Consider the following 24,350-nt stretch of genomic DNA (forward strand, 5'->3'; position numbering starts at 1 on the left):
GCCGCCCCCTGTAATACGGGCACATGGGCTCTGCCTGAGGTAACATAAGGGGACAAGGGACAGCTCCCTGCGGGTGATGACACTGCCGCCCCCTGTAATACGGGCACATGGGCTCTGCCTGATGTAACATAAGGGGACAAGGGACAGCTTCCTGCGGGTGAGGACACTGCCGCCCCCTGTAATACGGGCACATGGGCTCTGCCTGAGGTAACATAAGGGGACAAGGGACAGCTTCCTGCGGGTGAGGACACTGCCGCCCCCTGTAATACGGGCACATGGGCTCTGCCTGATGTAACATAAGGGGACAAGGGACAGCTTCCTGCGGGTGAGGACACTGCCGCCCCCTGTAATACGGGCACATGGGCTCTGCCTGATGTAACATAAGGGGACAAGGGACAGCTTCCTGCGGGTGATGGCACTGCCGCCTCCTGTAATACGGGCACATGGGCTCTGCCTGATGTAACATAAGGGGACAAGTGACAGCTTCCTGCGGGTGAGGACACTGCCGCCCCCTGTAATACGGGCACATGGGCTCTGCCTGATGTAACATAAGGGGACAAGGGACAGCTTCCTGCGGGTGAGGACACTGCCGCCCCCTGTAATACGGGCACATGGGCTCTGCCTGATGTAACATAAGGGGACAAGGGACAGCTCCCTGCGGGTGATGACACTGCCGCCCCCTGTAATACGGTCACATGGGCTCTGCCTGATGTAACATAAGGGGACAAGGGACAGCTTCCTGCAGGTGATGACACTGCCGCCTCCTGTAATACGGGCACATGGGCTCTGCCTGATGTAACATAAGGGGACAAGGGACAGCTCCCTGCGGGTGATGACACTGTCGCCCCCTGTAATATGGTCACATGGGCTCTGCCTGATGTAACATAAGGGGACAAGGGACAGCTTCCTGCGGGTGAGGACACTGCCGCCCCCTGTAATACGGGCACATGGGCTCTGCCTGAGGTAACATAAGGGGACAAGGGACAGCTCCCTGCGGGTGATGACACTGCCGCCCCCTGTAATACGGGCACATGGGCTCTGCCTGATGTAACATAAGGGGACAAGGGACAGCTTCCTGCGGGTGAGGACACTGCCGCCCCCTGTAATACGGGCACATGGGCTCTGCCTGATGTAACATAAGGGGACAAGGGACAGCTCCCTGCGGGTGATGACACTGCCGCCCCCTGTAATACGGGCACATGGGCTCTGCCTGATGTAACATAAGGGGACAAGGGACAGCTTCCTGCAGGTGATGACACTGCCGCCTCCTGTAATACGGGCACATGGGCTCTGCCTGATGTAACATAAGGGGACAAGGGACAGCTTCCTGCGGGTGATGACACTGCCGCCCCCTGTAATATGGTCACATGGGCTCTGCCTGATGTAACATAAGGGGACAAGGGACAGCTTCCTGCGGGTGAGGACACTGCCGCCCCCTGTAATACGGGCACATGGGCTCTGCCTGATGTAACATAAGGGGACAAGGGACAGCTTCCTGCGGGTGATGACACTGCCGCCCCTTGTAATACGGGCACATGGGCTCTGCCTGATGTAACATAAGGGGACAAGGGACAGCTTCCTGCGGGTGATGACACTGCCGCCCCCTGTAATACGGGCACATGGGCTCTGCCTGATGTAACATAAGGGGACAAGGGACAGCTTCCTGCAGGTGATGACACTGCCGCCCCCTGTAATACGGGCACATGGGCTCTGCCTGTATTAACATAAGGGGACAAGGGACAGCTTCCTGCTGGTGATGACACTGCCGCCCCCTGTAATACGGGCACATGGGCTCTGCCTGATGTAACATAAGGGGACAAGGGACAGCTCCCTGCGGGTGATGACACTGCCGCCCCCTGTAATACGGGCACATGGGCTCTGCCTGTATTAACATAAGGGGACAAGGGACAGCTTCCTGCGGGTGATGACACTGCCGCCCCCTGTAATATGGTCACATGGGCTCTGCCTGATGTAACATAAGGGGACAAGGGACAGCTTCCTGCGGGTGAGGACACTGCCGCCCCCTGTAATACGGGCACATGGGCTCTGCCTGATGTAACATAAGGGGACAAGGGACAGCTTCCTGCGGGTGATGACACTGCCGCCCCTTGTAATACGGGCACATGGGCTCTGCCTGATGTAACATAAGGGGACAAGGGACAGCTTCCTGCGGGTGATGACACTGCCGCCCCCTGTAATACGGGCACATGGGCTCTGCCTGATGTAACATAAGGGGACAAGGGACAGCTTCCTGCAGGTGATGACACTGCCGCCCCCTGTAATACGGGCACATGGGCTCTGCCTGTATTAACATAAGGGGACAAGGGACAGCTTCCTGCTGGTGATGACACTGCCGCCCCCTGTAATACGGGCACATGGGCTCTGCCTGATGTAACATAAGGGGACAAGGGACAGCTCCCTGCGGGTGATGACACTGCCGCCCCCTGTAATACGGGCACATGGGCTCTGCCTGTATTAACATAAGGGGACAAGGGACAGCTTCCTGCGGGTGATGACACTGCCGCCCCCTGTAATATGGTCACATGGGCTCTGCCTGATGTAACATAAGGGGACAAGGGACAGCTTCCTGCGGGTGAGGACACTGCCGCCCCCTGTAATACGGGCACATGGGCTCTGCCTGATGTAACATAAGGGGACAAGGGACAGCTTCCTGCGGGTGATGACACTGCCGCCCCTTGTAATACGGGCACATGGGCTCTGCCTGATGTAACATAAGGGGACAAGGGACAGCTTCCTGCGGGTGATGACACTGCCGCCCCCTGTAATACGGGCACATGGGCTCTGCCTGATGTAACATAAGGGGACAAGGGACAGCTTCCTGCAGGTGATGACACTGCCGCCCCCTGTAATACGGGCACATGGGCTCTGCCTGTATTAACATAAGGGGACAAGGGACAGCTTCCTGCTGGTGATGACACTGCCGCCCCCTGTAATACGGGCACATGGGCTCTGCCTGATGTAACATAAGGGGACAAGGGACAGCTCCCTGCGGGTGATGACACTGCCGCCCCCTGTAATACGGTCACATGGGCTCTGCCTGATGTAACATAAGGGGACAAGGGACAGCTTCCTGCAGGTGATGACACTGCCGCCCCCTGTAATACGGGCACATGGGCTCTGCCTGTATTAACATAAGGGGACAAGGGACAGCTTCCTGCTGGTGATGACACTGCCGCCCCCTGTAATACGGGCACATGGGCTCTGCCTGATGTAACATAAGGGGACAAGGGATAGCTTCTTGCGGGTGAGGACACTGCCGCCCCCTGTAATACGGGCACATGGGCTCTGCCTGAATTAACATAAGGGGACAAGGGACAGCTTCCTGCGGGTGAGGACACTGCCGCCCCCTGTAATACGGGCACATGGGCTCTGCCTGATGTAACATAAGGGGACAGCTTCCTGCGGGTGATGACACTGCCGCCCCCTGTAATACGGGCACATGGGCTCTGCCTGATGTAACATAAGGGGACAGCTTCCTGCGGGTGATGGCACTGCCGCCTCCTGTAATACGGGCACATGGGCTCTGTCTGATGTAACATAAGGGGACAAGGGACAGCTTCCTGCGGGTGATGACACTGCCGCCCCCTGTAATACGGGCACATGGGCTCTGCCTGATGTAACATAAGGGGACAAGGGACAGCTTCCTGCGGGTGATGACACTGCCGCCCCCTGTAATACGGGCACATGGGCTCTGCCTGATGTAACATAAGGGGACAAGGGACAGCTTCCTGCGGGTGATGACACTGCCGCCCCCTGTAATACGGGCACATGGGCTCTGCCTGATGTAACATAAGGGGACAAGGGACAGCTTCCTGCGGGTGATGACACTGCCGCCCCCTGTAATACGGGCACATGGGCTCTGCCTGATGTAACATAAGGGGACAAGGGACAGCTTCCTGCGGGTGATGACACTGCCGCCTCCTGTAATACGGGCACATGGGCTCTGCCTGATGTAACATAAGGGGACAAGGGACAGCTTCCTGCGGGTGAGGACACTGCCGCCCCCTGTAATACGGGCACATGGGCTCTGCCTGATGTAACATAAGGGGACAAGGGACAGCTTCCTGCGGGTGAGGACACTGCCGCCCCCTGTAATACGGTCACATGGGCTCTGCCTGAGGTAACATAAGGGGACAAGGGACAGCTTCCTGCAGGTGATGACACTGCCGCCCCCTGTAATACGGGCACATGGGCTCTGCCTGAGGTAACATAAGGGGACAAGGGACAGCTTCCTGCAGGTGATGACACTGTCGCCTCCTGTAATACGGTCACATGGGCTATGCCTGATGTAACATAAGGGGACAAGGGATAGCTTCCTGCGGGTGAGGACACTGCCGCCCCCTGTAATACGGGCACATGGGCTCTGCCTGAATTAACATAAGGGGACAAAGGACAGCTTCCTGCGGGTGAGGACACTGCCGCCCCCTGTAATACGGGCACATGGGCTCTGCCTGATGTAACATAAGGGGACAAGGGACAGCTTCCTGCGGGTGAGGACACTGCCGCCCCCTGTAATACGGTCACATGGGCTCTGCCTGAGGTAACATAAGGGGACAAGGGACAGCTTCCTGCGGGTGATGACACTGTCGCCTCCTGTAATACGGTCACATGGGCTATGCCTGATGTAACATAAGGGGACAAGGGATAGCTTCCTGCGGGTGAGGACACTGCCGCCCCCTGTAATACGGGCACATGGGCTCTGCCTGAATTAACATAAGGGGACAAAGGACAGCTTCCTGCGGGTGAGGACACTGCCGCCCCCTGTAATACGGGCACATGGGCTCTGCCTGATGTAACATAAGGGGACAAGGGACAGCTTCCTGCGGGTGAGGACACTGCCGCCCCCTGTAATACGGGCACATGGGCTCTGCCTGATGTAACATAAGGGGACAAGGGACAGCTTCCTGCGGGTGAGGACACTGCCGCCCCCTGTAATACGGGCACATGGGCTCTGCCTGATGTAACATAAGGGGACAAGGGACAGCTTCCTGCGGGTGATGGCACTGCCGCCTCCTGTAATACGGGCACATGGGCTCTGCCTGATGTAACATAAGGGGACAAGGGACAGCTTCCTGCGGGTAAGGACATCAAACAGTAAATGACGTTGACAAACAAATCACATTCCAGGGACAGAGAAGTGTTTATGTCTGGGAAGTTTACGTATGAACACACAGAGGTCCCGGCAGCGTGGACGCACTCGCAGTTATGTACAATCACTGCGCTGACTCATAAACGCCATGTCTGAGTGGCTCTTCCGCTCTGCCACACACAAGTGTTGAAAATCTGTCACAGTTAAATAAACATTCCTGGTTATTCCTAAGGACTCTGTCACTCTGCATAAAATGTACTGCACATAATAGCAACATTAAGGGCCATATTCAATATTGGGCGAAAAGTCTGAGGAAGGACTTTTCGTCTTCATTGTCGGTTTTTGCAGGGATAAAATATCGGGCGCGTGCCCTCTTATCCCTGCATTTAATTAGGATCCGGCGAAAACGGGACCCGGCGGTAAGGTAAGTATGGAAAGTCCTGTCTATTTTTGGGAAATCATTCTGGCACCCCCCTAAAGATGGTCTGACATGTGGGATCACTATGGGTACCCCCTGATTTGGCCTGCTGAAGGTAATTAGGGTTTCTAAATAGCCGCGGCAGGTGAATAAATGCGCCTGTGAAGAATAACACATTTTTCTTTTTCTTTTTTTTTTAAATAACTGTGCCCATCAAATTGGGGTACATGAAAATGGGTGCAAGCATATTTTTAAGTCCCTAAAATTACTTTTAAAAATTCTTCAAAAATGCACCCGCCGCAACCACCCGTATTCTAGAAAACACCTGCCGCATACATGGGGACCCCTCCTGAGGAGTTGTTAAGTTTGTTCCCCCAGCATTTTTTTCACCCTTAAAATGAAAGCACATTTTTTGGGGTGTCCTGAGGAAATTTTATTTACATTTTTGACATTCTCAAGGCTGCAGGCTATTTATTTTTTTCTGCACCCCAATTCTGCACTTTTTTTTTCACCACCTAAACAGTGGTGAAAACGTATCCCCGTTTTTTTTAACAAAGACTTTTCGCACCTGCGAGAGACAGAGGGGGAGAATATCGAGAGACAGAGGGGGAGAATATCGAGAGACAGAGGGGGAGAATATCGAGAGACAGAGGGGGAGAATATCGAGAGACAGAGGGGGAGAATATCGAGAGACAGAGGGGGAGAATATCGAGAGACAGAGGGGGAGAATATCGAGAGAGACAGAGGGGGAGAATAGCGAGAGACAGAGGGGGAGAATAGCGAGAGACAGAGGGGGAGAATATAGAGAGACAGAGGGGGAGAATATCGAGAGACAGAGGGGGAGAATATCGAGAGACAGAGGGGAAGAATAGCGAGAGACAGAGGGAGAGAATAGCGAGAGACAGAGGGGGAGAATATCGAGAGACAGAGGGAGAGAATATCGAGAGACAGAGGGAGAGAATAGCGAGAGACAGAGGGAGAGAATATCGAGAGACAGAGGGGAAGAATAGCGAGAGACAGAGGGGGAGAGTATCGAGAGACAGAGGGGGAGAGTATCGAGAGACAGAGGGGGAGAGTATCGAGAGACAGAGGGGGAGAATATCGAGAGACAGAGGGGGAGAATAGCGAGAGACAGAGGAGGAGAATAGCGAGAGACAGAGGGGGAGAATATCGAGAGACAGAGGGAGAGAATATCGAGAGACAGAGGGAGAGAATAGCGAGAGACAGAGGGGGAGAATAGCGAGAGACAGAGGGGGAGAATAGCGAGAGACAGAGGGAGAGAATATCGAGAGAGACAGAGGGAGAGAATATCGAGAGAGACAGAGGGAGAGAATATCGAGAGAGACAGAGGGAGAGAATAGCGAGAGAGACAGAGGGAGAGAATAGCGAGAGAGACAGAGGGAGAGAATAGCGAGAGAGACAGAGGGAGAGAATAGCGAGAGAGACAGAGGGAGAGAATAGCGAGAGACAGAGGGGGAGAATAGCGAGAGACAGAGGGAGAGAATAGCGAGAGACAGAGGGAGAGAATATCGAGAGACAGAGGGAGAGAATATCGAGAGACAGAGGGGGAGAATAGCTAGAAACAGGGGGAGGCGGAGAATAGCACGAAGCAGAGGGGGAGAATAGCGAGAAACAGGGGGAGGCGGAGAATAGCGAGAGACAGAGGGAGAGAATAGCAAGAGACAGAGGGAGAGAATAGCGAGAGACAGAGGGAGAGAATAGCGAGAGACAGAGGGAGAGAATAGCGAGAGACAGAGGGAGAGAATATCGAGAGACAGAGGGAGAGAATAGCACGAGACAGAGGGGGAGAATAGCGAGAAACAGGGGGAGGCGGAGAATAGGACGAGACAGAGGGGGAGAATAGCGAGAAACAGGGGGAGGCGGAGAATAGCGAGAGACAGAGGGGGGAATAGCGAGAGACAGAGGGGTAGAATAGCGAGAGACAGAGGGGTAGAATAGGAGAGAAACAGAGACACAGATCTGAATTGGTCCCCGATTCAGATTATACATTAATTGGAAGCACTGTTGCCCATCTGTGGGACTGAACAAGGCTGCCCACACTCCGTTCCGCGCCAGATGCCGTTTATGACCACAGACCTTACGCTCAGACCCAGGGGCAGGTGTACTAAGCTCTGGAAAGGGATAAAGTGGAGAGTGATAAACTACCAACCAATCAGCTACTAACTGATATTTCTCAAACACAGCCTGTAACGTGATTTTTAGGAGGTGATTGGTTGGTAGTTTATCACTTTCTAATGTATCACTTTGCAGAGCTTAGCTGATCTCCCCCCCAGTCTTTTGTGTCCTGGTCCACGCTGTGTGCACTTTACCAACTGGCGTCCTCAAACAAGTCACCAGTGCTGCGTGTGTGGTCGATGTGCATCGATGGTATCGATGATTACACAGAAGAGCGACATTGGACGGATGTGGGAATGCAGATGTAGGGGTCTTTATGCTGGCTGAGCATTGGAAAATTAGCATATTGTCGCCGCTGCGTTCCGCACAAAATCGCAATTGCAATCAGATGTACAATCAGTACTGACACAGGCCCTAGATGCAAAGATCGATAAATTCAGAAACATCATTATGACTAGTAATGTATCAGCATCCGTTAGGGTATCAGTAACATTCCTTGATATTGGAATGATACTGCTCAATGCTTTACCCACCCAACAACTGATCACAGATATTGTAGATGGGAAATGTTCCTTGTATTACATATACATACATATATATACCATACATGTGCCTGGCCCTCACACGGCCCTGACACCAGCCATCTCTCTATACATCCCAGGGATTATCATTTGTACTCACATCCCAGCTTTAGCAGCACAGAGCGCAGGAGCTCCCCCGCCTGGCTGTGGCAGGTATAGTTCCCCATCACTGAATGTCTAACATTTGGAAGGTGTAGGTCTCCTAGATTAGTGAGGAAGCCCCATGGGATATGTAGGGACCCATTGTATCTCCACTCAGTCGCCGAACTGCAAAATAAAGAAGAGTCACATTATAAGTGGACGGAGCTCTGTGCCCACGACCTGCTACGGCTGTATATATAAGGTGCATTATAGGGATCACTGAGAACAGCAATGTTTCATCACTGGGAATCATCCTTTGTTTATTGCGTCACAGATTTATCACACTTCGAAAGGAGTTTTAAGAAAGTTGCCGCCTACATGTAGGGTTGAGTGAGCGCTAGCAAAGCTGCACCGTGTTCACATAACATCAAAGCTGCACCGTGCTCACATAACGGCAAAGCTGCACTATACTCACATAAAGGCAAAGCTGCACCATGCTCACATAAAAGCAAAGCTGCACCGTGCTCACATACAGGCAAAGCTGCACCGTGCTCACATAACGGCAAAGCTGCACCGTGCTCACATAACGGCAAAGCTGCACCGTGCTCACATAAAGGCAAAGCTGCACCGTGCTCACATAAAGGCAAAGCTGCACCGTGCTCACATAACATCAAAGCTGCACCGTGCTCACATAACGGCAAAGCTGCACTATACTCACATAAAGGCAAAGCTGCACCATGCTCACATAAAAGCAAAGCTGCACCGTGCTCACATACAGGCAAAGCTGCACCGTGCTCACATAACGGCAAAGCTGCACCGTGCTCACATAACGGCAAAGCTGCACCGTGCTCACATAAAGGCAAAGCTGCACCGTGCTCACATAAAGGCAAAGCTGCACCGTGCTCACATAACGGCAAAGCTGCACCGTGCTCACATAACGGCAAAGCTGCACCGTGCTCACATAAAGGCAAATCTGCACCGTGCTCACATAAAGGCAAAACTGCACCGTGCTCACATAAAGGCAAAACTGCACCGTGCTCACATACAGGCAAAGCTGCACCGTGCTCACATAAAGGCAAAACTGCACCGTGCTCACATAAAGGCAAAACTGCACCGTGCTCACATAAAGGCAAAGCTGCACCGTGCTCACATAAAGGCAAAACTGCACCGTGCTCACATAAAGGCAAAACTGCACCGTGCTCACATAAAGGCAAAACTGCACCGTGCTCACATAAAGGCAAAACTGCACCGTGCTCACATAAAGGCAAAACTGCACCGTGCTCACATAACGGCAAAGCTGCACCGTGCTCACATAAAGGCAAAGCTGCACCGTGCTCACATAAAGGCAAAGCTGCACCGTGCTCACATAAAGGCAAAGCTGCACCGTGCTCACATAAAGGCAAAGCTGCACCGTGCTCACATAACGGCAAAGCTGCACCATGCTCACATTGGGTGGGATGTATCACACCACTGATCACATACATAGCAGAGTTTATTAAAGCCATATGCAAGAAGATTTGCGATTAAAACTACAAATGTGTGAGGACTTCCAGAGTTATGACCCGGGAGTCCTTCTGCGCATGCAAAAGCCGCAGGGGACACTAGGTGGGATCCTATTGAACCTCTCTTGGAGAAGTCTCTGGTTAGAAGCCCATAGGCTTTTATCAGGCAACACCGTCTATAGATCTATAAATGGCGTCACCTATGGGTTACAAGCTCCAGAGAGTTTCACTTTCCGGCGCTGGATGCGTATGGGGAACGTGGTCAAACCTCCTGGACCGCATTTTTGAGGATAGTGCATCCCGCCCAGTGTCTCATCTGCCAATTCTCCATCACCCAGAACCCTACAAACCAACACCAAGAAGGTTTCCAGTTCAAATACATACAATAAAAGCCAAACATGATGTCAAAGGTCGTCTAACAACTGGAGACGAAAATCAGTGGATAGTATGGAAATGGTCCCACACGTACAATGATCACAAAGGGTGAGACGGTGAAGGGAACTAAGCGCATTGCTGTCCTTGCCAATGGTGACCTGATGTACATGGGGATCATTATAGGACTGTAACGGCCCATGATGATGAATTTTGTAATGATTTTTCATGTGTAAATGATGGAAAGTGTGATGCCATGTTATTATCTTCCAGCTAATGTACCTTTTATTGATGATATTATAACTATGTTCTATACAATCTTCTAGTCCCGCTGCATTAAGGAGCCTGCACGTAAATATTTATCCTATATGCACCACATTACAGTCTCACCTGTCATTTCTGCTGTCACACGTTAAGGTAACATTGTCTCCAATTCTCCCATATACGACACCTGAAAGATAGATGACATTTATTCATAGCAGTCTAAACATGCCCCAAGTAGGGATACTTAAAGACTAGTTACATACAGTGCATATATACAGTATGTATATAACATACAGTACATCTTAACTCTACATCAAGTATATTTTCATTTTATTCTTCTGAATATGGGCCCTGATTCAGACCCACTCGCGAGCGGCTGTCCGCTCACAAGTGTGTCGATGGTCTGCACTGCGCATGCGCACGACGGAGGGAGCTCCGTCGTGCGCATGCACGAGACGCGACGAGCGAAGGACTTTCCTTCGCTCGTTGTGTCTGATCAAAGTGGGCGTGCTGTCGATGTTGATTGACAGCACGCCCCCTTTGGTGGGCGTGCCGGGGGCATGCCTCCCTGACGGGGGTGTTCCCAAGGGAATGCCTACCGTCAGAAGCCGGCCCCACTGACATCACTAGTGATGTCAGTGGGAGTGATTTTGGCTCTGATAGAGCCAAAATCACTCCTGGCCTTGCGGTTGAGAAACTCAACTGCAGGCTTCTGCTCGCAGTGGCGATGGTCGCAATGGTCAAGACCATCGCGACCATCATCCTGCACGCTCGTATATGCTGTGGGTGGTGACCCACAGCTATACGAGCGTCCAGGGGGACGCTCCATATTTATGGAGGTGGGCCCTGATTCAGAGCGAGCGCTCTGGTCAGAGCGTCCGGCTCTGAATCAGGGCCATGGTCAGTAATGAATTTGAGCTGCAAGAACCCAATTTCTGTATATTTTAGCATTTGCAGGAGCAATAACATTTCGTAGATAGATATTAGATAGATAGATAGATAGCCTTAAGCTGACCACACACTAGACCAGTGGTGGTTAACCTTGACACTCCAGATGTTGTGGAACTACATATCCCAGCATACCTTGCCACAGTTTTAGCATGCCCTAATAGCAAAATGGTAGCAGTGCATGCTGGGATATGTAGTTCCACAACATCTGGAGTGTCAAGGTTAGCCACCAAGACACTAGACCAACTTACATCCAACCATCCAACTAGTTGATTGGTTGCAATGAAAATCTGGTAAGGGATGAAAGCAAATGACAATCAGCAATTTGCTCCCAAACACCGGAAAAGGGATAAAAACTGTTGTTTGAACAAATTGTTTAGATAAAACATTTAACAAACTTGTCTGACGCCATTTTCATCTGTTTTCTGGCATTTAGGAGCAAATTGCTGATTGTCAGTTACTCCCATACGTTACCAGATTTTCATTCCAACAAATCAGCTAGTTGGCTGGTTGGATGAAAGTTGGTCTAGTGTGTGGCCAGCTTTAAACCAGCTATAAAGCCCAGTTCTCTCGTGCTCACAATGTAAGTGACATCTGGTGTAGAAAAGAAACAGTAATTCTCATGCTTATATTTCAGAGTGACTTCTAGTGTAGGACTGGGGAGGACTTTGCAGTGGTTGCTCAGCCTAACATCTATTACAATATATTGTACGAATATTCCAGATTTTGTATTTAGGGCACCTCGCAGTGTTCTTGGTGGATTTGGTGAGTGCAGAGATTGTGTGTGATTTATGTATACAATGTGGTCGCACCAGTCTTACACACCAGTTATGGATGTGGTGAGTGACTAATGCTATGGAAGACTTAAGGTGACATATTTAAAGAGCACCAAGATACAGCTCAGATTATATTGCAATAATCATATCTGGGGCACAAGGGATGCGTGGACTTTGGGGCGATGTAGCGGGGTACATAGGTGTACACAGGCATACATACACCCATACATACATAGGCAAAAAGGGGCTTTTCTAGATTGGGTCAAAAATTTGCTAGCGGAAACCTCATGAAACGCTGCAAGGGGTGCAGGATATATATAGGTCAGATCTACATCTATGTTACACTGGGGTGCAGGATATATATAGGTCAGATCTAGATCTATGTTACACTGGGGTGCAGGATATATATAGATCAGATCTAGATCTATGTTACACTGGGGTGCAGGATATATATAGGTCAGATCTATGTTACACTGGGGTGCAGGATATATATATATAGGTCAGATCTACATCTATGTTACACTGGGGTGCAGGATAAATATATAGGTCAGATCTAGATATATGTTAAACTGGGGTGCAGGATATATATAGGTCAGATCTAGTTCTATGTTACACTGGGATGCAGGATATATATAGGTCAGATCTAGATCTATGTTACACTGGGGTGCAGGATATATATAGGTCAGATCTAGATCTATGTTACACTGGGGTGCAGGATATATATAGGTCAGATCTAGATCTATGTTACACTGGGGTACAGGATATATATAGGTCAGATCTAGATCTATGTTACACTGGGGTGCAGGATATATATATAGGTCAGATCTAGATCTATGTTACATTGGGGTGCAGGGTATATATAGGTCAGATCTAGATCTATGTTACACTGGGGTGCAGGATATATATAGGTCAGATCTAGATCTATGTTACACTGGGGTGCAGGATATATATAGGTCAGATTTAGATCTATGTTACACTGGGGTAAGGATATATATAGGTCAGATCTAGATCTATGTTACACTGGGGTAAGGATATATATAGGTCAGATCTAGATCTATGTTACACTGGGGTGCAGGATATATATAGATCAGATCTAGATCTATGTTACACTGGGGTAAGGATATATATAGGTCAGATCTAGATCTATGTTACACTGGGGTGCAGGATATATATAGGTCAGATCTAGATCTATGTTACACTGGGGTGCAAGATATATATAGGTCAGATCTAGATCTATGTTACACTGGGGTGCAGGGTATATATAGGTCAGATCTAGATCTATGTTACACTGGGGTGCAGGATATATATAGGTCAGATCTAGATCTATGTTACACTGGGGTGCAGGATATATATAGGTCAGATCTAGATCTATGTTACACTGGGGTGCAGGATATATATAGGTCAGATCTAGATCTATGTTACACTGGGGTAAGGATATATATAGGTCAGATCTAGATCTATGTTACACTGGGGTAAGGATATATATAGGTCAGATCTAGATCTATGTTACACTGGGGTGCAGGATATATATAGATCAGATCTAGATCTATGTTACACTGGGGTAAGGATATATATAGGTCAGATCTAGATCTATGTTACACTGGGGTGCAGGATATATATAGGTCAGATCTAGATCTATGTTACACTGGGGTGCAGGATATATATATAGGTCAGATCTAGATCTATGTTACACTGGGGTGCAGGGTATATATAGGTCAGATCTAGATCTATGTTACACTGGGGTGCAGGATATATATAGGTCAGATCTAGATCTATGTTACACTGGGGTGCAGGATATATATAGGTCAGATCTAGATCTATGTTACACTGGGGTGCAGGATATATATAGGTCAGATCTAGATCTATGTTACACTGGGGTGCAGGGTATATATAGGTCAGATCTAGATCTATGTAACACTGGGGTGCAGGGTATATATAGGTCAGATCTAGATCTATGTTACACTGGGGTGCAGGATATATATAGGTCAGATCTAGATCTATATTACACTGGGGTGCAGGATATATATAGGTCAGATCTAGATCTATGTTACACTGGGGTGCAAGGTATATATAGGTCAGATCTAGATCTATGTTACACTGGGGTGCAGGGTATATATAGGTCAGATCTAGATCTATGTTACACTGGGGTGCAGGGTATATATAGGTCAGATCTAGATCTATGTTACACTGGGGTGCAGGATATATATATATATAGGTCAGATCTACATCTATGTAACACTGGGGTAAGGATATATATAGGTCAGATCTACATCTATGTTACACTGGGGTGCAGGGTATATATAGGTCAGATCTAGATCTATGTTACACTGGGGTGCAGGATATATATAGGTCAGATCTAGATCTATGTTACACTGGGGTGCAGGGTATATATAGGTCAGATCTAGATCTATGTTACACTGGGGTGCAGGATATATATAGGTCAGATCTAGATCTATGTTACACTGGGGTGCAGGGTATATATAGGTCAGATCTAGATCTATGTTACACTGGGGTGCAGGGTATATATAGGTCAGATCTAGATCTATGTTACACTGGGGTGCAGGATATATATAGGTCAGATCTAGATCTATGTTACACTGTGGTGCAGGGTATATATAGGTCAGATCTAGATCTATGTTACACTGGGGTGCAGGGTATATATAGGTCAGATCTAGATCTATGTTACACTGGGGTGCAGGATATATATAGGTCAGATCTAGATCTATGTTACACTGGGGTGCAGGGTATATATAGGTCAGATCTAGATCTATGTTACAATGGGGTGTACAGTCCAGGCCGATGGTTGGCACCATGCAATGTCTCACTATCCTATATATAAAATTTGTCGGTCGGTCGGTTATGCATTTGGACACCTCTGCACTGATTAGGATGACACAACATGAGGTGGTCCTGTTGGATCCTGGACAGTCTTTAGGGGGGTTAGGGTCCCAGTCGGACCTCCTATTGGTGTTTGCTGGGCAAAGCCTGTTCTGTGAATCCCCCCGGATGATTTGGACACAAACTTCACAGAGGGGTGGCAATTGGTCTGGGATGCCTAATGGAGTGGTTGGGGTCCCGGTTGGACCTCATAGTGGGGTGCACTGGGCAGAACTTTGACCCAGGGATTATAATATTTCATGTACAGAAATGTCAGGGCACTGTAAGTAAGATTTTCTGTAGCATGTATCATGTAGTGTGCAATGTGTATCATGTAGTACTATATGCACTATGTATTATGTAGTTTGCATCATGTAATGTGTGGCGTGTATCATGTAATGTGTACTGTGTATTATGTAATTTGTACCATGTGGCGTGTACCATGTAGTGTGCAATGTGTACCAAGTAGTGTTTACTGTGTATTATGTAGTTTGTACCATGTAATGTGTGGCGTGTAATAGTACTGTGTACCATGTAGTGTGTACTGTGTACTGTGTATTATGTAGTTTGTACCATCTAATGTGTGGCATGTATCATGTACTGTGTACCATGTAATGTGTGGCGTGTACCATGTAGTGTGTAGTGTGGCGTGTACCATGTAGTGTGTACTGTGTATTATGTAGTTTGTACCATGTAATGTATGGCGTGTAATAGTACTGTGTACCATGTAATGTATGTCGTGTAATAGTACTGTGTACCATGTAGTGTGTAGTGTACACTGTGTATCGCGAGATGTGTGCAGGACTATACTGCTATATTATCATCAGATTACGGTGTATTTGGGAGACCGGATAGGTGTGAGGGGCCGGTACACAAACCCGTCACAGTGCAGGTCATAATGGTGGATCCTAAGGGGGGGTTGATATAACTGAAGAACCCTTTAATCCTGTAGGTCAGTGGTTCTCAAACTCGCTCCTCAGGACCCCACACAGGTCACGTTTTCCATGTCACCCAGAAGGTGCACAGGTATATTCATTACTCACTGACACAATTTAAAAGATCCACAGGTGGTTATAATTACTTCACTTTTGATTCTGTTAAGAGACCTGGAAAACATGCACTGTATGGGGTCCCGAGGACTGAGTTTGAGCACCTGTGCTGTAGGTTAATCTGTCTTTAGTAGTGGACAGAAAGTCTTTACCTTCCTCCTGCCATGTGTGTGAAGACAGCGACACGGAGACTGCGGCCACAGCGAGGAGACAAATCACCCGGCTAAGACATGGCGCAAAGCTGCTCATCTGCAAAACACAGAGAGACCCAGGTTACACAGAGATTATCTACAACATTCTACACCAGTACATATACACAGCCAGTGGCTGATCACACAGAGATTATCTACAACATTCTACACCAGTACATATACACATATACACAGCCAGTGGCTGATCACACAGAGATTATCTACAACATTCTACACCAGTACATATACACAGCCAGTGTCTGATCACACAGAGATTATCTACAACATTCTACACCAGTACATATACACATATACACAGCCAGTGTCTGATCACACAGAGATTATCTACAACATTCTACACCAGTACATATACACATATACACAGCCAGTGTCTGATCACACAGAGATTATCTACAACATTCTACACCAGTACATATACACAGCCAGTGTCTGATCACACAGAGATTATCTACAACATTCTACACCAGTACATATACACAGCCAGTGTCTGATCACACAGAGATTATCTACAGCATTCTACACCAGTACATATACACAGCCAGTGTCTGATCACACAGAGATTATCTACAACATTCTACACCAGTAAATATACACAGCCAGTGTCTGATCACACAGAGATTATCTACAACATTCTACACCAGTACATATACACAGCCAGTGTCTGATCACACAGAGATTATCTACAACATTCTACACCAGTACATATACACATATACACAGCCAGTGTCTGATCACACAGAGATTATCTACAACATTCTACACCAGTACATATACACAGCCAGTGTCTGATCACACAGAGATTATCTACAACATTCTACACCAGTACATATACACAGCCAGTGTCTGATCACACAGAGATTATCTACAGCATTCTACACCAGTACATATACACAGCCAGTGTTTGATCACACAGAGATTATCTACAACATTCTACACCAGTAAATATACACAGCCAGTGTCTGATCACACAGAGATTATCTACAACATTCTACACCAGTACATATACACAGCCAGTGTCTGATCACACAGAGATTATCTACAACATTCTACACCAGTACATATACACAGCCAGTGTCTGATCACACAGAGATTATCTACAACATTCTACACCAGTACATATACACAGCCAGTGTCTGATCACACAGAGATTATCTACAACCTTCTACACCAGTACATATACACAGCCAGTGTCTGATCACACAGAGATTATCTACAACCTTCTACACCAGTACATATACACAGCCAGTGTCTGATCACACAGAGATTATCTACAACATTCTACACCAGTACATATACACAGCCAGTGTCTGATCACACAGAGATTATCTACAACATTCTACACCAGTAAATATACACAGCCAGTGTCTGATCACACAGAGATTATCTACAACATTCTACACCAGTACATATACACATATACACAGCCAGTATCTGATCACACAGAGATTATCTACAACCTTCTACACCAGTACATATACATATATACACAGCCAGTGTCTGATCACACAGAGATTATCTACAACATTGTACACCAGTACATATACACAGCCAGTGTCTGATCACACAGAGATTATCTACAACATTCTACACCAGTACATATACACAGCCAGTGTCTGATCACACAGAGATTATCTACAACATTCTACACCAGTACATATACACAGCCAGTGTCTGATCACACAGAGATTATCTACAACCTTCTACACCAGTACATATACACATATACACAGCCAGTGGCTGATCACACAGAATATACAGTGCGTCTTTTATACGCAGGGGAAAGTCTCCTATTTGCTGCAGAACGATGTAACAACAGCTCTGAAATGCTGTACACAGGGGGCTGCGCCAAGTGTACAGGGGGCTGCGCCGAGTGTACAGGGGGCTGCGCCGAGTGTACAGGGGCTGGTTCTATGCTAAATGGGAATTTGAAATGGGCAGTTTCTAGCAATTTTTGGAAAATTGCGCATACGTCGTGGGGCTGCAGTTAATTCATTAAGAACTTACAAGTGGTTGTGACCCACTCACATCCCTGTCTTTTCTCTGAGAGGTCTGAATGGACGTTACTGGATGACTACGGGGCGCGAGTGTTCCCTGGGCATTTATACAGAGTCACCACCTATACTGAGCTCCGTTTATGCACGGTGCATGGCAAATTTCTGCCCACCCATCTCCTGCACCCTACATGGGGTAGGTCTAAGTGCTGCAGATTGAGCTGATGGCTGCTCCCGCGATCAGAGGTTTGGGGGCGGGGTGGTGTGGGGGGGATAGTCGCAGTATAATTCCTTTACTGCAGGCACCTGAATTACGAACACATAATGGACTGGATTATGATGCGTGTGTGCGCAGAATCAAAGTCACGCATTTTGGCGCACCTAGAGCCAATTCTGAGATCTTAGCCAGGTCTCTTTATGTGAAACGGGCATATAAAAGCGGCATCAGTTCCAAAGACGCAGCATCGGATCAACTGTGTGGACATCGGACATCAGAATATCCCTCAGGTTACTCAGGATGTCCGGTTAAGCTGCTGGGGCCAGTAACGCTGCGGCCAAGGACAGAGCCAATGGCTTCAGCGCATCCAGAAAACGGGGCCAAAACGTCCCTGCTTTCTGGAACGCCCCCGACGAAAGGACCCCTTCCCCAGTCACCGCCAAGGAACGCCTGACTACAGCTACAGCTCACACTGGGCCTGATACAGAGCAGCACGCACTGTCAGTGCCACGCGTTAGCGACCAATGTTTTAAGTCAGCGGATCATCCAAGCTGCACTCCGCGTGCATCCCGATAGTTACGGCCGGGAGCCGCAGGGCAAATTTAGCCGCAATTTCAGCGGGTGTGTCTCGGTGTTAACAGGGCGTTGGCTAGCCAGATGCGGGCGAGTCGCAGGCATGCCACGTTCAGCAACGCCGTCTTTTACTACAGTTGCACCGATTTTGGCGGCCATGTTCAGCCGGGGATTCTGCGCCTCCATAGGGCTGGTGCAATGTTCGATAAGTTGACCGATGTGCGTCTGAATGTGCACAGTGGCAGAATAGCAGCACAGCCGGTAGGCGTCTCTGTACAATGCCCAGCGGATGCGGCAATTAGCATAAAGAGATGCAGCCACATTGCACTTGTGAATTACACCCATTATATCTTACTGACCGTTTACAGAGAAATGTTAGTAAAATGAATCATATACTGTATCCCATGTCACCTGTAGCCACAGGGAGAACAGTGATGCGTGTGTGGTGGACGCTTCGGCAGAGACAGGTGACAGGAATTTACCAAATACAGTACACAGATCATGCCAGGAATTCTAATGCACTCCAGGGGAAAGTATTAGCTGCTAATTAGGTAATAACCTCTGCAGAACATGGCATTAACTCTAGAGCCGCTCTCCCTCCCCGAGCCCCCTCCCGCAGTTATACAGCCGCTCTCCCTCCCCAAGCTCCCTCCCGCAGTTATACAGCCGCTCTCCCTACCCGAGCCCCCTCCCCCACTTATACAGCCGCTCTCCCTACCCGAGCCCCCTCCCCCAGTTATACAGTCGCTCTCCCTACCCGAGCCCCCTCCCGCAGTTATACAGCCGCTCTCCCTCCCCGAGCTCCCTCCCGCACTTATACAGACGCTCTCCCTCCCCAAGCCCCTCCCGCAGTTATACAGCCGCTCTCCCTCCCCAAGCTCCCTCCCGCAGAAATACAGCCGCTCTCCCTACCCGAGCCCCCTCCCCCAGTTATACAGCCGCTCTCCCTACCCGAGCCCCCTCCCGCAGTTATACAACTGCTCTCCCTCCCCGAGCCCCCTCACACGGTTATACAGCCACTCTGCCTCCCCAAGCCCCCTCCTGCAGTTATACAGCCACTCTCCCTCTCCCAGCCCCCTCCCGCATACAGCCGCTCCCCCCCCAACCCCGAGCTCCTCCCGCAGTTATACAGCCGCTCTCCCTCCCCGAGCCCCCTCCTGCAGATATACAGTTGCTTTCCCTCCCCGTGCCCCTTCCCTACAGGTCGCGCATGCGCAAAGGAACCCCAACGTCCGCCAGAAGGGGCCGGACAGGGGCGAAGAAACCCTAAAGAATTTCTCTTCGCAACCTTGGACTCTTTCATAAAGGGAAGAAGTAGGTTGCGAGCCTGTAGCAGGAGCATTCGCCATCTGAAGATGGCGACTGCTCCAGCACTCAAGCTCCTAAAATATTGTATTTTCAGAGCTTGATAAATTCTGTCCCCATAGTAGTGTATGGAGACAGTGGGCCATTCCACCAGAGGAAGGTAAGCAGGAGATATCTGTGATACTAGTGTATGGGGACAGCGGCCATTCCACCAGAGGAAGGTAAGCAGGAGATATCTGTGATACTAGTATATGGAGACAGCGGGCCATTCCGGGAGAGGAAGGTAAGCAGGAGATATCTGTGATACTAGTGTATGGAGACAGTGGGCCATTCCACCAGAGGAAGGTAAGCAGGAGATATCTGTGATACTAGTGTATGGGGACAGCAGCCATTCCGGGAGAGGAAGGTAAGCAGGAGATATCTGTGATACTAGTGTATGGGGACAGCGGGCCATTCCGGGAGAGGAAGGTAAGCAGGAGATATCTGTGATACTAGTGTATGGAGACAGCGGGCCATTCCGGGAGAGGAAGGTAAGCAGGAGATATCTGTGATACTAGTGTATGGAGACAGTGGGCCATTCCACCAGAGGAAGGTAAGCAGGAGATATCTGTGATACTAGTGTATGGGGACAGCAGCCATTCCACCAGAGGAAGGTAAGCAGGAGATATTTGTGATACTAGTGTATGGAGACAGCGGGCCATTCCGGGAGAGGAAGGTAAGCAGGAGATATCTGTGATACTAGTGTATGGAGACAGTGGGCCATTCCACCAGAGGAAGGTAAACAGGAGATATCTGTGATACTAGTGTATGGGGACAGCAGCCATTCCGGGAGAGGAAGGTAAGCAGGAGATATCTGTGATACTAGTGTATGGGGACAGCGGGCCATTCCGGGAGAGGAAGGTAAGCAGGAGATATCTGTGATACTAGTGTATGGGGACAGCGGGCCATTCCGGGAGAGGAAGGTAAGCGGGCAATATCTGTGATACTAGTGTATGAGGACAGTGGCCATACCGGGAGAGGAAGGTAAGCAGGAGATATACTAGTGTATGGGGACAGCGGGCCATTCCGGGAGAGAAAGGTAAGCAGGAGATATCTGTGATACTAGTGTATGAGGACAGTGGCCATTCCGGGAGAGGAAGGTAAGCAGGAGATATCTGTGATACTAGTGTATGGGGACAGCGGCCATTCCGGGAGAGGAAGGTAAGCAGGAGATATCTGTGAAACTAGTGTATGGGGACAGCGGCCATTCCGGGAGAGGAAGGTAATCAGGAGATATCTGTGATACTAGTGTATGAGGACAGTGGCCATTCCGGGAGAGGAAGGTAAGCAGGAGATATATGTGATACTAGTGTATGGGGACAGCGGGACATTCCGGGAGAGGAAGGTAAGCAGGGGATATCTGTGATACTAGTGTATGGGGAAAGCGGGCCATTCCGGGAGAGGACGGTAAGCAGGAGATATCTGTGATACTAGTGTATGGGGACAGCGGGATATTCCAGGAGAGGAAGGTAAGCAGGAGATATCTGTGATACTAGTGTATGGGGACAGCGGGACATTCCGGGAGGGAAAGGTAAGCAGGAGATATCTGTGATACTAGTGTATGGGGACAGCGGGCCATTCCGGGAGAGGAAGGTAAGCAGGAGATATAAGTGATACTAGTGTATGGGGACAGCGGGCCATTCTGGGAGAGGAAGGTAAGCAGGAGATATCTGTGATACTAGTGTATGGGGACAGCGGGCCATTCCGGGAGAGGAAGGTAAGCAGGAGATATCTGTGATACTAGTGTATGGGGACAGCGGGCCATTCCGGGAGAGGAAGGTAAGCAGGAGATATCTGTGATACTAGTGTATGAGGACAGTGGCCATTCCGGGAGAGGAAGGTAAGCAGGAGATATACTAGTGTATGGGGACAGCGGGCCATTCCGGGAGAGAAAGGTAAGCAGGAGATATCTGTGATACTAGTGTATGAGGACAGTGGCCATTCCGGGAGAGGAAGGTAAGCAGGAGATATCTGTGATACTAGTGTATGGGGACAGCGGCCATTCCGGGAGAGGAAGGTAAGCAGGGGATATCTGTGATACTAGTATATGGGGACAGCGGGCCATTCAGGGAAAGGACGGTAAGCAGGAGATATCTGTGATACTAGTGTATGGGGACAGCGGGACATTCCGGGAGGGAAAGGTAAGCAGGAGATATCTGTGACACTAGTGTATGGGGACAGCGGGACATTCCGGGAGTGAAAGGTAAGCAGGAGATATCTGTGATACTAGTGTATGGGGACAGCGGGCCTTTCCGGGAGAGAAAAGTAAGCAGGAGATATCTGTGATACTAGTGTATGGGGACAGCGGCCATTCCGGGAGAGAAAGGTAAGCAGGAGATATCTGTGATACTAGTGTATGGGGACAGCGGGTCATTCCGGGAGAGAAAGGTAAGCAGGAGATATCTGTGATACTAGTGTATGGGCACAGCGGGCCATTCCGGGAGAGGAAGGTAAGCAGGAGATATCTGTGATACTAGTGTATGGGGACAGCGGCCATTCCGGGAGAGGAAGGTAAGCAGGAGATATCTGTGAAACTAGTGTATGGGGACAGCGGCCATTCCGGGAGAGGAAGGTAATCAGGAGATATCTGTGATACTAGTGTATGAGGACAGTGGCCATTCCGGGAGAGGAAGGTAAGCAGGAGATATATGTGATACTAGAGTATGGGGACAGCGGGACATTCCGGGAGAGGAATGTAAGCAGGGGATATCTGTGATACTAGTGTATGGGGAAAGCGGGCCATTCCGGGAGAGGACGGTAAGCAGGAGATATCTGTGATACTAGTGTATGGGGACAGCGGGATATTCCAGGAGAGGAAGGTAAGCAGGAGATATCTGTGATACTAGTGTATGGGGACAGCGGGACATTCCGGGAGGGAAAGGTAAGCAGGAGATATCTGTGATACTAGTGTATGGGGACAGCGGGCCATTCCGGGAGAGGAAGGTAAGCAGGAGATATAAGTGATACTAGTGTATGGGGACAGCGGGCCATTCTGGGAGAGGAAGGTAAGCAGGAGATATCTGTGATATTAGTGTATGGGGACAGCGGGCCATTCCGGGAGAGGAAGGTAAGCAGGAGATATCTGTGATACTAGTGTATGGAGACAGCGGGCCATTCCGGGAGAGGAAGGTAAGCAGGAGATATCTGTGATACTAGTGTATGGAGACAGTGGGCCATTCCACCAGAGGAAGGTAAGCAGGAGATATCTGTGATACTAGTGTATGGGGACAGCAGCCATTCCGGGAGAGGAAGGTAAGCAGGAGATATCTGTGATACTAGTGTATGGGGACAGCGGGCCATTCCGAGAGAGGAAGGTAAGCAGGAGATATCTGTGATACTAGTGTATGGAGACAGCGGGCCATTCCGGGAGAGGAAGGTAAGCAGGAGATATCTGTGATACTAGTGTATGGAGACAGTGGGCCATTCCACCAGAGGAAGGTAAGCAGGAGATATCTGTGATACTAGTGTATGGGGACAGCAGCCATTCAGGGAGAGGAAGGTAAGCAGGAGATATCTGTGATACTAGTGTATGGGGACAGCGGGCCATTCCGGGAGAGAAAGATAAGTAGGAGATATCTGTGATACTAGTGTATGGAGACAGCGGGCCATTCCGGGAGAGGAAGGTAAGCAGGAGATATCTGTGATACTAGTGTATGGAGACAGTGGGCCATTCCACCAGAGGAAGGTAAACAGGAGATATCTGTGATACTAGTGTATGGGGACAGCAGCCATTCCGGGAGAGGAAGGTAAGCAGGAGATATCTGTGATACTAGTGTATGGGGACAGCGGGCCATTCCGGGAGAGGAAGGTAAGCAGGAGATATCTGTGATACTAGTGTATGGGGACAGCGGGCCATTCCGGGAGAGGAAGGTAAGCAGGCAATATCTGTGATACTAGTG

At 49.3% G+C, this 24,350-nt stretch overlaps 1 protein-coding gene across 4 annotated transcripts in view; it reads right to left on the reverse strand.

Annotated features, from left to right (window-relative positions):
• IL11RA (interleukin 11 receptor subunit alpha) overlaps positions 1-24,350 on the reverse strand; it is a 210,470-nt gene that overhangs the window by 87,947 nt on the left and 98,173 nt on the right. For all 4 annotated transcript variants that reach the window (XM_088458419.1, XM_088458421.1, XM_088458420.1 and 1 more), the window contains exons 2-4: positions 16,267-16,363; positions 10,591-10,651; positions 8,346-8,512 (exon numbers count right to left, since the gene is read on the reverse strand). In XM_088458419.1, the coding sequence (XP_088314545.1) occupies positions 8,346-8,512; positions 10,591-10,651; positions 16,267-16,363 (325 nt within the window). The remainder of the gene's footprint in view (positions 1-8,345; positions 8,513-10,590; positions 10,652-16,266; positions 16,364-24,350) is intronic.

This window comes from Taudactylus pleione, unplaced genomic scaffold (assembly GCF_031769625.1).
Source record: "Taudactylus pleione unplaced genomic scaffold, aTauple2 ptg000830l, whole genome shotgun sequence".
In the NCBI taxonomy this organism is placed as follows: domain Eukaryota; kingdom Metazoa; phylum Chordata; class Amphibia; order Anura; family Myobatrachidae; genus Taudactylus; species Taudactylus pleione.